Source organism: Xenopus tropicalis, chromosome 2 (genome assembly GCF_000004195.4).
Source record: "Xenopus tropicalis strain Nigerian chromosome 2, UCB_Xtro_10.0, whole genome shotgun sequence".
Lineage (NCBI taxonomy): Eukaryota > Metazoa > Chordata > Amphibia > Anura > Pipidae > Xenopus > Xenopus tropicalis.
In genome coordinates this window covers 79,219,119-79,235,293 of record NC_030678.2, presented here as the reverse complement: position 1 = coordinate 79,235,293, position 16,175 = coordinate 79,219,119, and the positions used below count along the sequence as shown (strand labels likewise).

General features: G+C 40.9%; 1 protein-coding gene across 3 annotated transcripts in view; it reads right to left on the bottom strand.

Annotated features, from left to right (window-relative positions):
* Positions 1-16,175, bottom strand: part of pum1 (pumilio RNA binding family member 1) — a 41,817-nt gene that overhangs the window by 5,911 nt on the left and 19,731 nt on the right. Inside the window, exons 4-17 of one of the 3 annotated variants that reach the window (XM_002939357.5) lie at positions 13,311-13,419; positions 12,882-13,060; positions 12,167-12,333; positions 11,815-12,085; positions 11,637-11,730; positions 11,145-11,261; positions 10,274-10,425; positions 6,331-6,469; positions 5,862-6,005; positions 5,462-5,746; positions 2,310-2,546; positions 1,405-1,672; positions 1,037-1,166; positions 154-288 (exon numbers count right to left, since the gene is read on the bottom strand). In XM_002939357.5, the coding sequence (XP_002939403.2) occupies positions 154-288; positions 1,037-1,166; positions 1,405-1,672; positions 2,310-2,546; positions 5,462-5,746; positions 5,862-6,005; positions 6,331-6,469; positions 10,274-10,425; positions 11,145-11,261; positions 11,637-11,730; positions 11,815-12,085; positions 12,167-12,333; positions 12,882-13,060; positions 13,311-13,419 (2,427 nt within the window). The remainder of the gene's footprint in view (positions 1-153; positions 289-1,036; positions 1,167-1,404; positions 1,673-2,309; positions 2,547-5,461; positions 5,747-5,861; positions 6,006-6,330; positions 6,470-10,273; positions 10,426-11,144; positions 11,262-11,636; positions 11,731-11,814; positions 12,086-12,166; positions 12,334-12,881; positions 13,061-13,310; positions 13,420-16,175) is intronic. The other 2 variants (XM_018091506.2, XM_004911559.4) reach the window with 2 other exon arrangements.

Here is a 16,175-nt window from a genome sequence, read left to right as displayed (position 1 = left end):
AATGTGAAATCAAAAATGCCCACAGTTTAAAAGTTAGGGTTTTGGGGGTGGGGGTAAAGGAATACCACCATGTACTATTTAACAATATGCATGGTTTATTTTTAATGCACTTATGTTGTAGTGTACAACAGGAGAATGAAAAAGTCCACTTACAATAACTTGCTGATCAGGGGGAATAAACTCCAGTGCCTTCTGTATCACCCGACATCCATACATTTGTAGCGCCAGTGAAAGTACATGCCCACGAATCCGTTCAGCAAGAGCAAGCTTCTGTTCTAGGCTGCCAAACTGCATTAAAATAAGAAACACCTGATTAATAAGAACCCAGAGACTGTATTGCTAGACCATATATGTACTCCACTGCAGAACTAGTTACAACTCTCTGCATTCACTTAGGCTCAGTTTAAAAGTCTGTCAGCTGTAAGCCACTCCTTAGAAAATAGTTTTTTAACCACTACCTGCTAAGCAGAATAAATGCCCAGGGACCCCTGCTTACTATAGTCTCTTGAATGCTGGACTTGCATTCTACATTTATAAATGTAGGCCCCTTCTGAGAGCAGCAAGGCCCCCTTGCTGCTGACTATCAGAGAGGTTTTAATCCGAAGTGTGTAAGTCCCTAAAAAGAATGTGAGGAACGACAAAAAACTGATTTCCATGTTAAAATATTCAAGCACTTAAGATATTAATGTCCAAAGTAGGGATGCACTGAATTCACTTTTTTTTGGATTCTGCTGAACCCCTGAATTCTTCATGAAGGATTCGGCCGAATACAGAACCGAATCCGAATTAGCATATGCTAATTAGGTTCCAGAAGGGTTAAATGTTGCTGCGCGTTAAAAAAAATTTCAACTTCCGTGTTTATGTGACAAAAAGTCAGGTGATTTTTTTGGATTCAGGACAAATCCTGCCGAAAAAGGCCGAATCTTGGCCTAATACTGAACCAAATCCTGGATTAGGTGCATCCCTACTCCAAAGTGTTGTAGCATTTAACTAAGCCTTAACAGCTGACTACTGAAAGATGGGGGAATTTGCCAACCTCAAAAAATTTCTGTATGACGTAATTCCCAAATACATCCACCATAAGTTGATAAGCTGCTTGAAGGATCTCGTTGAACACCAGTTGTCTCTCTGCAGGTGTAGCTCGCTCCAGCTTTAACTGTATAAACCTGCAGGAGACCAATAAATAATAACCCATAACATATTAATTTATATACACACACAGTTTTGTTTCAGATCTAGGACCATATATAAATTATAGATAGATAAAAATTATATCTAGCCTTGGACCACTGGTTAGTGGTGGGGCTTTTCTATGTTATACAAAATTTGCAAAGCATATAAAACATCCACTGTATATGAAGACACTCAAGGGCACAAGAGGATGTCAGGAGACAGGTTAATTACCTTGATCCATGCTGGTCTTGGGAAAACTCCATAATGTGGCCAGCAATTTCTCGCAACTGTAAATTTGGGTAGCGGTTGTTCCTGAAATCTTCAAGTAGTCTGCTTCGTCCAGAGGGCATGACATCTGACATTCCATAGCGCAAGCGGGAGGATGGGAAGAGAGTGCTGCTTGGGCTAAACAAGCTAGATGCACTGCTGGCACTTCTGTACTTTGCCTCTGCCCCTGGTGCAGCAGAAATATATCGCCCACTGCCATTTGTTAAACCTCCTATAGTGAAAATTTTGTTTGTTAGCAGTATAAAATACAGAAACTTCTAGCACCAAAAGCAGTCATGTAACAAAGTTTTCTGGAATTAATACTGAAGCATGAAAAAGACTAAGTTGTTACCTGGGATTGATCTTAATATAAACTTTAAAAAAACAAAAACAAACAAAAAAAAAAACCCCATCTCCCTGTATCTCAGAGCCAAATTTATATCGTAAGCTATATGAATGAACTCACTGTACTGAAAACTTTTGCTTAACTTTATATAAACAACACATGAACATTTAGCAGTTGACATATTTTGTTTCAAGTCTCATCCCACTAAAATCAATTATTATGTGAAGGCACTTTACATTATCACTGACCATCCTGGAATTTACAGTCATAGCTGCACTACATAGTACTGCCACCTTCTATACAATTCCAGGCTTTCACAAAAGGTCATGCAGAGATCTTACACCACTGTTTCACATTTACAACAGCTTATTTTGAAGTATGTTTATTTTATGCTCAACGTGATGTTTGCGGTCTCCATTCAGAGTAGTTTGCTATTCTTAAGGAGAATGTGAAGCAGTTTGTATATAGTCTGGATTATATAATGGCATTACTTCAGAAGTTTTTTTTATTTTTTTTTATTTACCAAGATTGAGGCTGGTGGAGGACCCATGAGAAGACAGGGATGGAGGTGGTGTTTGGGAGTGATTGGGACCCTGACTGGGAAGTGGCATTCCCACAGGACCTGGAGAAGATGAAAAGCCCAGTCCATTGTAGAAGCTGTGACCTATGGGTGTCAGACTGCTAGAAGTTCTTTTGTAAATATCACTGCTGCCAGTCAGAGAGTCACGACGAGATCCACTGCCAGTGTTGGAATTCGCAACTATTAAGGGAAAATACAGGTCAAATCACATCATTGTTTCAGAGAGGAGGGGTAAGGAAATACATCTATTTACTATTCTATGCCATTTACCTGTCACAGACTCATAAGGCATAGATTTTTTTTCTAAAAATGTTTTCTAAATAAAAGTCACATTATAGATCTCCCAGCTAAATATTTTCAAACTAAATGGAAACTATCAGCAAGCTTAAAACCCCTATTCCAGTATTTTAAGCTGGTACTGCAGATAGTGCAGTGACAACAGGTAATATATCTCTTGTAAATAGAAACAATATAAAAGAAAACAAGACCCAAGAAGTAAGCACTCAGACTTTAAGAAAAGACCACCAACAAAAATCTTGGGACCCCACATGTTTTGTGTCCGAGGTCCCCAGATGGACACAAGCATGTAGTACAAAAATTTTAGGCTACATCCCTTGTATGTGCTACACAAAGATCAAAACATACGAACAATCATGGGGCAACAGCAGAAGGGATAAATTCGAGATGGGGGCACTAGAGCCAAATATACTTTCCTTCTTTGTCAGAGATTCAGGCTGTTTTGTTAAACTGGCCAAGGCTGGAATTGATAGAACAGAGTACTGTAATGTATTTACTGATTACCTTCCTACAGTAGAGCCATAACACCTTCAAACAAGGAAGGCAAGGTGCATGACATTCTTATATGGGGAAAGAGTTGCAACCATTAAGAGCAATATTTAAGGGTATTTTGGACAAAGAAATGATATTATACTTGTATGTATCTCATGCAAGTCTTTCAACTTTCAAACAAGTGACTCACAAACAGAATGCCCCATAGTACCAGGGTTGGTGGGACCTATTGAAAAGGTGAGTTGCTATGTGGATTGTGTTTTGGCATTCTTTGTAAAAACTATACCATCTTTTACTAAAATCCTTCCTAAGAACTGATGTCCAAAACAGAACTGCATTCTTAAAGTAAAGTCTTCTTGACCCTAATCTGTTGTGCAAATGACAGGGAACTCATGTACTGATGTGAACGACAAAAAATAACTGTAAACACGGTGGCATTACGGTATATATATATATATATTATATTATATATATATATATTATATAGATAATATACAACAATTTTAGCTTAAGCAGACTGACTCCCTACAGCCACAAAGTTTGTTAACCCAAAGTCCAATAAAGGAGGCCCCTAAAACAATTAAAGAGATATACTGTCAGCCTCATCTTTTAGTATTATATCCTCCCTTATTTTAAAAGTTTAGTGCCCCTTTAAAGAGACAGTATAAACACATTTTCAACAAAAGCTTTAAAGGAGAAGGAAAGGTAAAAACTAAATAAGCTTTATCAGTAAGGTTTATGTAAATACATCCATAAGCACTCACAGAAAAGCTGCTATAAGGGCTCTGGCACACGGGGAGATTAGTCGCCCGCGACATAACTCCCTGTTCGCGGGCGACTAATCTCCCCGAGTTGCCATCACCTGCCATCCCACCGGCGAAAATGTAAGTCAACGGTGGGATGGCACACGCGGCGGCGCGATTTCGGCAAATCGCCGAAGTTGCCTCTCCCCGTGTGCCAGAGCCCTAAAAAGGATTTCTTGTCTCCTTTTGTGTAAACATGTTGTTAGGGTATCTGACTTCCTCTCTCAAAAAAATCCTTCATTCCTGGGGCCAGAGTTTGTGCAATTCTCTCCTCTCTCCCCTCCCCTGCTCCCCCCTCCTATAAGAATTCATAAAACTCACTCCCCCCCCCCCCCCCTTAGGAATGTGTAATCTGCGATATAAGGGCTAGACGACTGCAAGCAGAAAGCTATGAAGACCAAGCTAAAATTGCAGCCTCAATCTTAAACAAACCGAGAAAGCTTCTAGGGCACTTTACTCAGGTATGGTAATGCTTTCTGCAAAATAAATAATGTTCTAGGTGGCACTAATGTGGCGAATCTATTGGCACTAAAATGCCAAAATGACTTTCCTTCTCCTTTAATGAATAGGGCTTGTGCTAAACATTCTTTTTCCTATTATATTAAGAAAAATCTATAATTTGCCAGTTTCAGTATTTCCTGATTCTGCAGACCTTCCAGAGGACCTGATTATAAAGGGCTATAAAAGGTTTTCATAACACCTCAAATTTGTGCAATATAATTGAACATAGTTGCCCAATATATTAGGCACCCACCAGTGGAGGGTGCTGTGAAGCTGCATATTTAGCAGTTTTTGAGCAGCCATTGTGGGAGTAGTGAATGAGGCAAGATCCCTGCAGCACATATGATCTGAAGTCTGAACACAGGGTAAAATGACATGGTAGTATATCATAGTCCTGAGCACTAGTACCTTTTTCAGCATTACAGGATATTTTAAACAAATATCTAGCTTTGGGAGCATTCTGGTCAGATACTGCTTATGGGGATTTGAGTGTGGTTCCCATGAGCTACTGGTAGCGACTATCATATACTGACATTTGTTTTGCATTTCATGTGCAAACACTTCCAGGTTGCTAGCTATGAATTATTTTTTTTTTTTTTTTTTTAAGGCCCAACACATTTTTGGATCTTGTTTGTTAATGTCACATTTTGATGTGTATATGTCATGTCTCAGGCTTACCCATGCAGCCAGTAACCCGTTGCCAAAGAACACAATTCATTTGCATTCCTTTTACTATAAGGTCTTGCCTCGTGGGTCATGTTTATTGTTTCTATTTACATGTTTTACCATTACAGCACGCACCATCACCCTTCACAGGTTTAAGCCAGCGTAATGTAAGCTATTATTATGACATAAGTATTTATTCAGCAGTGCTGTCCTTATAATTTTAAAATATGTAAAAACATTTTGTCACAAAGTCTGACTTGCCCCTTTCACAACTTTTTTCAGCAATTTTTTGTTTCTATGACTTATTATTTTAGTGTACATTATGTATAATCTTACCTGCAGTCCCAAATCCACCAAGAGCTGAACTCAGTGTGGCTCCTAAAGAACCGCTGCTGCCAAATCCCAAAGAACTGTTCCCAGGCTGACCAGAGCTCTGTGAGAACAATGAGCTGCTCTGTGAGTTACTGTTCAGAGAGCTGTTGCCATAGAATGAGCTGGATGCTAGATTCTGGTTGCCCTGAGGCTGTGGCTGGCCCTGTGGCTGCTGAGAGTTTAACTGCCGAAAGGGTCCATTAGCGGTACCACCTGGACCATTTGCAGAGGCAGCAGCTGCTGCAACAGCTAGAAAACAAAAAATAAACCTAAATGTCCTAATTGAAATCATAATCAGCAAAATGATCTTGGTACATTTTCTTTCTTAATATATTGTTAATTTAAAATTTCTACAAAGCTGTACCTGCTTGTGCTGCTGAAGGGCTGATGATAACAGGTGCTGGTGCCACTAGACGAACAGGCCCACCCAAACCATTCCTGGCTCCAGTATTCACAACCAGGGCACCTGTCTGATCATAGTAAGCAGCAGGTGCAAGCACAGGGTATCCTAAAATAATGACAAAAATAGAGCATGATTATATTGGCCATAAAATGCTAATTATATTTTCTTTCCAAGAATATGTGGCATGTACAGTGCTGCGGAATATGTTGGTGCTTTATAAATAAATGTTAATAACAATAATAATGTATGCAAGAAGTGTTTTTGTTACTAAATGAAATGAAAGCTTGCAGTATGTACGATTAGTGATAAATCAGCTTGCAGTATGTACGATTAGTGATAAATCAATCTGGTAGCCTCAATGGATTAGCATGTATAGTATAACTGAAGTCTCCATCATTCATATCATATGGATTTTGTACAGTGTACCCACCTGGCATTCCTGCAGCTAGTCCTTGTCCAAAGGCAAGTGCAGAATTCACTGCAGCTGCTGCCACCAGCTGGTCAGTTTGTTGCCCCTGCTGATTTTGGTTGGGTGTTAATGGTCTCTGGTTGCCCCCTGCACGTAGCACCTGTGATACAGAGCAGAGGCAACAAATGGCATTATCGGATATACTGCAAGTTAATAATAGACCCCCCGTATTTCCTGGGAGAGGCTAACAGCAACTGTTGAAAATGGAGGCTTAGCCTTGCCACACTTCTACTTCTACTACCTAGCCTCTCAAATCTACTACATACATTGGTGCCTGGCTCCCAACCCGTATAATCCCAATACACAACTCCAAGCATCCATCCTCCACTCAATAGAAGGCCTAAGCACCTATCCTTTAGACACCACATAGATATGACCAACCTACCACATACGCTACTGACCCCACATAAAGCATGGACCACAGTCTTGAAAACTCTGCACCATCCTTGGCCACTTCTCTCACCCCAACTCCCACTCTGGACTCTGGGCCAACTCGCTTCTACAGACTACACCTATTGGCCACGACTGGGTTTTAAGAAACTTGGCGACCTAACACTTGGTCCTCAGTTTCCCACATACCAAGACCTACAAGACAGAGCCCTGGGAAAGCAGATACAATTTTATAGGTACCGCCAATCAGGCACGCCTTTCACGCACAATTCCACACCCTTCCCCCCACAGTAACCTCTCCATCTCCAGCCAAACTACTATCCAGGCTATATAAAGAGATTATGACAACAATTAAGCCACCCTTTGATCGAGCCTACCGTCTTTGGACGCAAGACATCCCAGAACTAGCACAAGAACAATGGGAGGAAGCCACAGAAAATGCCTATAACTTCCTAATCCCAATAAAGGATAGGCTCATACAGTACAAATTTCTGCACCAAACCTACATAACACCCCTCAAACTGATGAGATTTGGGAGGAGACAGGATGACCTCTGCCCAAGATGTAAATCCCCCGATGCCAACTTCTTTCACATGATTTGGTCCTGTCCCCCCATACATGAATTCTGGTCCAAAATAATGGAAACACTAGCAAGTGAACTGGGTACACCGCATATAGTATACCTAATAACTTGCTTGTTAGGAGTCATAGACGAAATACTATCCACCAACGCGGCTAGAGTTAGGCTGCGTACACTCATGTTCTACGCCAAAAAAACCCAGTAATTATGCACTGGATGGGAGACACCCTCCCCTCCCTAACATTTTGGAGAAGGCTGGTGGATGGAGCTCTTCCCCTTATCAAACTAACCTACAAAACAAGGGGTGCATATGACAAGTTTGACAAGATCTGGGAAAATTGGTATAACCAAGACAATCTGGACGCATAGCATACCCCCTTAAACTAAGGGGTATATTTATCATGCTGTGTAAAAAGCGGAGTGAAGCATTACCAGTGATGTTGCCCAGGGCGACCAATCAGCAATTAGATTTCAACAGTTAGAAAATAAAAGCAAAGCATCTGATTGGCTACTATAAACAACAACACTGGTGACTGGTGACTGACCCGACAGAACTAAACCCAGTCACCTACACTGTGACAACTACAATGCCTAGTAATAGTACCCTTGTCTGTATTGGCCTAAACCTGAATCGACAACATTCCAATGTCAATATATTAAACACTGTTTTGTATTTTTGTTTTGTGATGTTGTAAAAACAATAAAAATTTCATAGGTTTAGAAAAGGAAAAAAAGACATAAAATTCAAAAGATCAGTAAGACAAATTAGGGTGGCAACAGTCTTTGCGACCCTAAGTAAAAAGAAGGGCTTGCAAACCACCAATGAATAAAAAATACCTTAAGACAGTGCTGTCCAACTGGCGGCCCGCGGGCCGCATGTGACCCCCCTCTGTGTGGCCCCCCACCTGTCTGGCTGCTTTGATGGCTTACTCTTGTGTAAGCTTTAAATGGTATCAGTACTGTGATTAACTGCCCCCCTGCATGGTTTTCACCTCAGATTCAGGCTGTAATCAGGCTGTATTGTTTAAATATGTAATCCCCTGTGTTGTTCACACCTTTTAATCTCTGCATTGTTCACCCCCTGCAGTGTTCACACCTCAGGCTCAGGCTGTAATCACCCCCATTGTTCCCCTGTTCACACCTCAGGAGCAGTAGAAACCCACAAATAATCCCTGCATACTACAAAAAGAACATATACTGAGGTGGTACTGCAATTAAAAAGTTTAATATATAGTTATTGTGCAGACTGTATGAGCAGTGCCAGCATTGTGTCACTGTAGGCTGCCTGTGTGTGCCATACACACAGGCAGCATAGGGCAAGCAGAGTATGGCACACACAGGCAGGGTAGGGAAGGCAGAGTATGGCACACACAGGCAGAGTAGGGCAGGCAGAGTATGGCACACACAGGCAAAGTATGGCACAAACCAGCCAAGAATGGCACACACAGTGAAAGTATGGCACGCAGGCAGGGTAGGGCAGGCAGAGTATGGCACACACAGGCAGGGTAGGCAGGCAGAGTATGGCACACAGGCAGGGTAGGGCAGGCAGAGTATGGCAGGTTTTTGCTGTACTACAACCATTAATATGGGTATGGTCATGTGATAACATGGGTGTGGTTTCAAGTGGGTGCGGTTTCAAAAAGGGTAGTGGTCAAAACTGGCTTCCATTATCGGCCCTCCACCACGTAGGTCAGAAAAATTCCGGCCCTCGGTACTACAGAAGTTGGACAGCACTGCCTTAAGAGGTTAACATCTATTTAATAGATTACTCAGTTTCCTATACAGCAGAGGGTTATGTGCTGTGTGGCATATTTAACTGCACTCCCTTAAATACACACTCATTTGAGATTTTTATATACTGAGAATATCTGCAGTCAGTCTTTTTATTGCTTTTTTTGTTCAGCAACTCTCCAGTTTGGAACTTCAGCAGTTATCTGGTTGCTAGGATGCAACAAAGTGGTAGGTTGAATGAGTAACCGCAATATGAATATGAGATGAATGAATAGATTGTCACCTTACAGAGCAACAGGATATTCAACATTTACCCACCAAGTCAAGAAAAATCACACTCAGCATCCCTCAGACCAACTGTATTCCCCAATCCACAGGGAGACTTGCCATGTACATTTTGGAGAAATATCTCATATATTAAGGAAACCTATTATGCTGTTGGTGATGGATTGCCCAATATGTATGTAGGGTCCTGGTGCACATGCCCCAGACTTTTAGCTTGAGGAAAGTTGCAGAAACTATAACTTAAATAGCAGGCTGGAACAAACTGGACCTGGTGCAGACAAAAAAGTGGTTTATATACAAAAAACAGCCTTAGGTGTTTTGTGCCAAAAAAGAGGCACTAAATCATAGGCTGACAACATGCCCCTTAGGCTGATTAAGGCGAAGAGATGTATTTATTTTTTTTTAAATCTAGGTCCAGTTTGTGCCAGCCTGCTTTTTGTGATATTGAAGAAAAAACTGCTGGGAATTTTCCCTTTACTAAACTGTATGGTAATTACTTGGAGCCTGCCAGAGCAGTTGAGGGTCAAGCAACTATTGCTTGAAAAATCTTACCTACATGTTGCCGAGCCCTGATTGCCTGACTCGCAAAGTTCTATGGCAGGGTCCAGGCAATTACCGTGTAAGTCAATATAGGGGCAATTTCCAGCACTCTGACCCAAGTGTGCCACTGCACTTACAGCAAAGAAATTTTCACTTGTTATAAATAACTTATACATTCTAAAATTTGATACCTGAGCAGTTATGGCTTTGTGGCATTCAGTCCTGCTCCCACTGAACAGTTTGTCAGCAGTAGTAGTAAAGGCAGAGCAGTAATATTTTTTTATGTATGCACCATATATAAATATAATAGGATGGGTTGTAGACAATTTTATTCCCAATAAAACAACCAGAGCCAATACTATAACTCAGTGGGCTTACCTGCTGTTGGCCCTGTTGACTCTGTTGATTATTCTGCTGTGAAGCAGAGTTGCTTGCTGCAGCAGCAGCTGCTGCTTGCTGCTGAAAGAGGTTGGCTGGATACACCCCCCAAGGCGTCACTCCATAGTACTGGTGAGGGACAACAGCTGGACCTATGAATAAATGCCAAGCGAGATGAATAACTTCTGCTTTTAAAACCAATATACTAAATCATCACAGCATGCAAACTACATTAGCTTTGGGCCATTATCAATAGACAAAATAATTATTTTCACTCTATATAATATGGGTCAGGCAAATGTATTATTTTCAGAACAATGTTTGGCCATACATAAGGATCGGCAGATCTGAAAGTGTATTCACATAGCCCATAGACATATGTCAGATATACTAACCATCAGCCCACGTATGGCCACTTTACATGATGTAGTCCCTTAGATGAAATATGCAAGCAATAATAAATACCTTTGTTAAATGTATTAATCAAAGGAGTAGCGTTGCCAGATTTAAAATTAACACAAAGGGGTTTTCTACTAAATAAAGTTCAGACGCTAATAGCATCCAATTTAGCTTTCATTTTTCAACAGGTAACGGGTTTTGACTGTTAAAAACTAACTGGGTGATACAGGCAATAGTACCTGTACGATTTATGACTCATGTTCATAAATCAGACCCACAGTGTTGATAGTTCTAACTGTTACCAATGTATAAGATTTTAGAACAATCAGTTGCAAAGTTGTATATATAAGATGTCAAACCATATGGTTGCTGTCTTACCATTACTACCTAGATGCATGAGAAGCCTTTTTTTTGTCAGATATGCTATTTATATATAAGGCACAAAAACTTATCAACAAAGTAGATTACTTACCAAGTGTTGCCGCCGCTGCCAGCCCTGCTGCATAGGGGTCTGTTCCAGGTGGCGCTGCACTTATTATGTAGGGATTTGGAACAAAGGCAGCTGGAGCTAAACCTGCTGAAAACATACCTGTCAGTGAAAACAGACTTCAGTACAAGGGTAACACAAAGCACAATGCCTTGTTACCATGCTTTGATTTTCTGTGTGACACAGTTTTTTTGTCTAGTAGTTATTTTAAGGTAATTTGGAATATCTTAACGATCATTAGGTCATGCTATTGGCAAGATTAATCAAGATGGTCTTTATGGGCTCTATATTCCTTGACAAATTTTACATTTACAAAAGGAAAACTAAACTTGGCAACAACAACTCTATTGTACCTATATTTGTATATGTCAGTGTCACAGAGAGCTGTCTGTGCATGCATCATTATCAAATACAGGTACTACATTTAAAAGAAACTTCTCAGATAAAAGATGTAGTATTTTAGATCTAGTATTTTACCTATGTGTGGCTGATGCGCTGCTGCGAGTGCATACTGTTGTTGTTGTGCAGCTGTCAGCTGCTGAACTGCCAGAGCATTTGGTCTTTGGAATAGCTGTGGAAGGAAGGGTTTGATCAATTTTTTGGTACAAAGACTAAAAATCTTTAGTATTTCATAATATGGCAACAATAGGATTACCTGTTGCTGTGAATTGTAGTCAAATAGGCCCACAGTGGCAGCTCCTGAATCTACTTGTACTTGGTTGCCCTGGTAGTCAAACTGCAGTGGTTCCATGCCAACATGCTCCATGGGATCTATCTGAACACTCTGAGACTCAATGCCACCAAAATCCTCTACTGGTTTGGCACTATTGTTATTAGTCAATTGGGCAAGCACTTCTGAGCCATTCTGGCTGGGCCCAAGGAGGTCTACTTCATTTGATGAGGCTTGACAGTTTCCTGGTGTACGGCTGGAAGGTAGTGATGGTAAAAAGTTAGAGGGGGATTTAGAAGAGCCAAGGAATAATAAGTCCAATATATTTATTCTTTACCTGAAATCCTTTACATCTCCATCAATCCCATTTTGGACTGGTAAGCCATTGGATTTATCCATGCTGTCTACTTCCTCTTTTAGATCTCCTAATTTGTCCCCCTCATAGACACCTTTGTTTTTTTTGTCCACCTTCTCATTTTCATCTCCCTCTGTGTCTCGTGGACCCTAAAAATAAAGCAAATTAAAAATTTTTACTTTCTTACCTAATAACCACTTTTTTTTCATAAAAATGATACAGTAGCCTTTAAAAGGGGAGTTGTATTTTTTTAGTTGTTTTTTTACTCCCTGACTACATCCATGACTGTTATTATAATACCCTAAGATTTAACTTTCAACCATTTTATCTTTCCCAGGAACAGGCCAGTAAGTGCTCTGCCCCCCACTCCAAGAAAAGACCACTGGTGTCGGTGGCTATATATGGGCAAATGCATGTACATAATGAGTGCATGCCAATGCACATCTGTGGAGTTTTGTGTTAATTTATTTACAGTGACAAACAGTTAATTTCTGGGAATTGCCCCCCCAAATTTTTAATTATGGTGGCTGTGTGCCTATAACTAATTCTAAAAGTATCTGTATTTCAAGCAGGAAGCATTTCCATTAAGCTTAACTGCAGGTACCTTGTAAGATTAATCATGGCAACAAACATTACAACCATTTCTATATGTTAACACTGCAAAGATATTAACATACACACAATATATAGCACTTACAAAGGCTCCTTTCCGCAGGCATGAGTCTCCAGGCGAGGAGCTAAGCACATATTCTACCATGCTGACACCCAAGCCACCACTCTCAGATCGAGGGCTTAGAACAGAGTTCACCTCACTGCTGACATGAAAGCCTTGGCCAGGCCTCCGCTGCACCATAATTGGTTGGGAAACTGAATGATCTGTGACAAAAACAAAAAAACAATCCAAAGTGGTGAAAACTAGACAGCTGGACTTTACTTATATTGGAGGATCAATTACATCTCTGCTATCTATCTTTTCCCCACTTGGGGAAGGCTATTATACAACATACCACACATTCATGATATAGGGGTAATGTTTATAAAGTTCTTGGCAATAGCATCTTAGGGCCTTCAGAAGGAAATATATTATTAGAAATACTGCATAAATAAAATGGAAATGTTTACTCACCTGAAGCCCCCCATGTGCTCTCTCGCCACTGGTCCCCAAGAAAAATGCCTTTTGGTCCATCCTTGTTTGAATCATCAGGTTCCCAAAATTTTTTGCCCGTCAACAGTTGCTAGGAGGACAAATATTTTACATTTAAAAAATGTCAAGAAAACGCCCTTTCCTCAAAACATACACAGACTAACCTTAGCCTACAAAGGAACAATTAGTAACTTAATAAGTTATTGGCCTATTACTTTACTATAAACTTTGCCAAGAGATTCTAAAATGAAAACAGAGGTACTTGAACTGTAACCAGAAGGCATTTTTTTAATGTAAGAATGCAGTTTAATGCTCTCCACCGTGCAGCAAGACACATGCTGCTGGGCATTTTTGCCAGTGGCCTTTTTTTTTTATCCCGCAGGACACTGTTAACCGAAATAATTCCTCTTTCTGCATTCAACATTTGTGCTTGTTCCTGTGGATACAGATCCAAGAAGAGAATTAAACCTATTAAGATGTGTTATTGTGCAATGAACCATCCACTGCTTTGGTCTTAGTAAACTGCATTGCTCTCCACAAATTAAAGCTGGCCATACATGAACAAACAGGGTGCCATCTCTGCCAAAAAGATGGATAGCATATGGAGCAACAACCAGGATGGGTGCCTGTCTATAGTTTGCTATATATAAGGTGGTGGTACAGGAATGGGACCTGTTATCCGGAAACCCATTATCCAGAAAGGCCATCACCCATAGACTCCATTTTAAAGGAGAAAGAAAGGTAAAAACTAAGTAAGCTTTATCAGAAAGGTCTATGTAAATAAAGCCATAAGCACTCACAGAAACGCTGCACTGACTTCTCTGAAAAAAGATTAGTTGTGTCTGTAATTCCTGTGCCAGAGAGCAGCTTTCTGTTCTCTGCTCTTTACTGCTCCCCTCTCCCTCAAGAATGCTAAGAACTCACTCCCCCCCCTTAGCCAATCAGCAGGAAGCAGACTCATAGTCTTACTAACTGAGCATGTTCACTTGGGTCTGCATGTCTGTGCAGGAGTGAGGCATTATGGGAACTTTCTTTACACAGCTCAGCGTTTTTTCTTCCTGTTTGGCTTCAGATCTTCTGAACAGGTGAAATATAGGGAGACTTAAGGGCACTATTGAGACAACTGAAGGTATGCCTGCAGCTTGAGATTAACTCTTTACCAGCCTTATCTTCTCCTTTATGGAAATAATTCAGATTTTTTTTTTTTTTTTTTTTAAATGTACTTTTTCTCTGTAATAAAACAGTACTTGATCCCAACTAAGATATAATTAATCCTTATTGGAGGCAAGAAAATCCTATTGGGTTTATTTAATGTTTAAATTATTTTTTTTTAGCAGACTTAAGGTAGGGAGATCCAAATTATGGAAAGCCCCAGGTCCCGAGCATTCTGGATAACAGGTTCCATACCTGTAATTGCTCCAGCTTTGTGCTATACTCCCCCATGTTTCAACTAGGGTACATTCTGTAAAGGCAGGCTCTAGGGATAAACTAAATCTATAATTTTTGGGTATAGTTGAATACTAAATGGTTATGGGAGCAGACAGCTTATGCTAGTGTAGGGGCTAATGGTGGCCATACACGTAGCAATAACGATCTTTCGTGTGACCATTGGTCGCACGAAAGATCGTTCCCACCCTCCACCAACCTTCAGGACTGAATCGTCAGATATGGAGGTAGAAACCATAGAAATTCTACCTCAATCTGCCGATTCAGCGCTAAACGTAGATTTTCAAGACCTTCAATGGCGCTCGATCAAAATCTTTTAACCTGACTGATCGATGAGACGGCAGATATCCACAGCCTTCTGCTATATCGGTCGCCTTTTCGAGCCACAATGCAAGCACCAAAATTATTGTACAAAACCTCATTTCATACGATATACGGTGCATGTATGGATGCAGGCAGCTTATGCTAGTGTAGGGGCAGAAAGCTGATGCTAGTGTAGGGACTACTTTTCAGCCTGCATTAATGGTTATGGGTGCAGGCAGCTGATGCTAGTGTGTAGGGACTACTTTTCAGCCTGCATTAATGGTTATGGGTGCAGGCAGCTGATGCTAGTGTGTAGGGACTACTTCTCAGCCTACATTAATGGTTATGGGTGCAGGCAGCTGATGCTAGTGCGTAGGGACTACTTCTCAGCCTACATTAATGGTTATGGGGGCAGGCAGCTTATGCTAGTGCGTAGGGACTACTTCTCAGTCTACATTAATGGTTATGGGTGCAGGCAGCTGATGCTAGTGTGTAGGGACTACTTCTCAACCTACATTAATGGTTATGGGGGCAGGCAGCTTATGCTAGTGTAGGGGCAGAAAGCTGATGCTAGTGTAGGGACTACTTCTCAGCCTACATTTTTCCACAGGCCAAACATCAGCCTTAAGGTGGCCATACACGCACCGATAATATCGTACGAAACCTCGTTTCGTACGATATTCGGTGTGTGTATTGTATGTCGGCTAGTCGACCGATATCGCAGAAAGCTGCTGATATCGGCCGACTCGCCGATCGGACCAGTTTGAAAATTTTGATCGGGCGCCATAGAAGGTGCCTGACCAAGATCTCCCTTCAGCGCTGAATCGGCAGAAGGAGGTAGAAATCCTATTGTTTCTACCTCCTTACCTGCCGATTCAGCCCTGAATGGTGTGTGGCGGATCTGACGATGTTTCGTTGGTCGCGATCGTCAGGTCGCCACGTGTATGGCCAGCTTTAGTTTCAGTCATGAGTAACTACAGGAAACCCAAGTAAATTAAATTACACTTAGTAACATTCCTTGTATTATGAATTGCTCCTTATCTGTAAAACATAAGTAGCTTTTAAGGAAAGGGACAGTTGATTTACATAGAGCTCAAT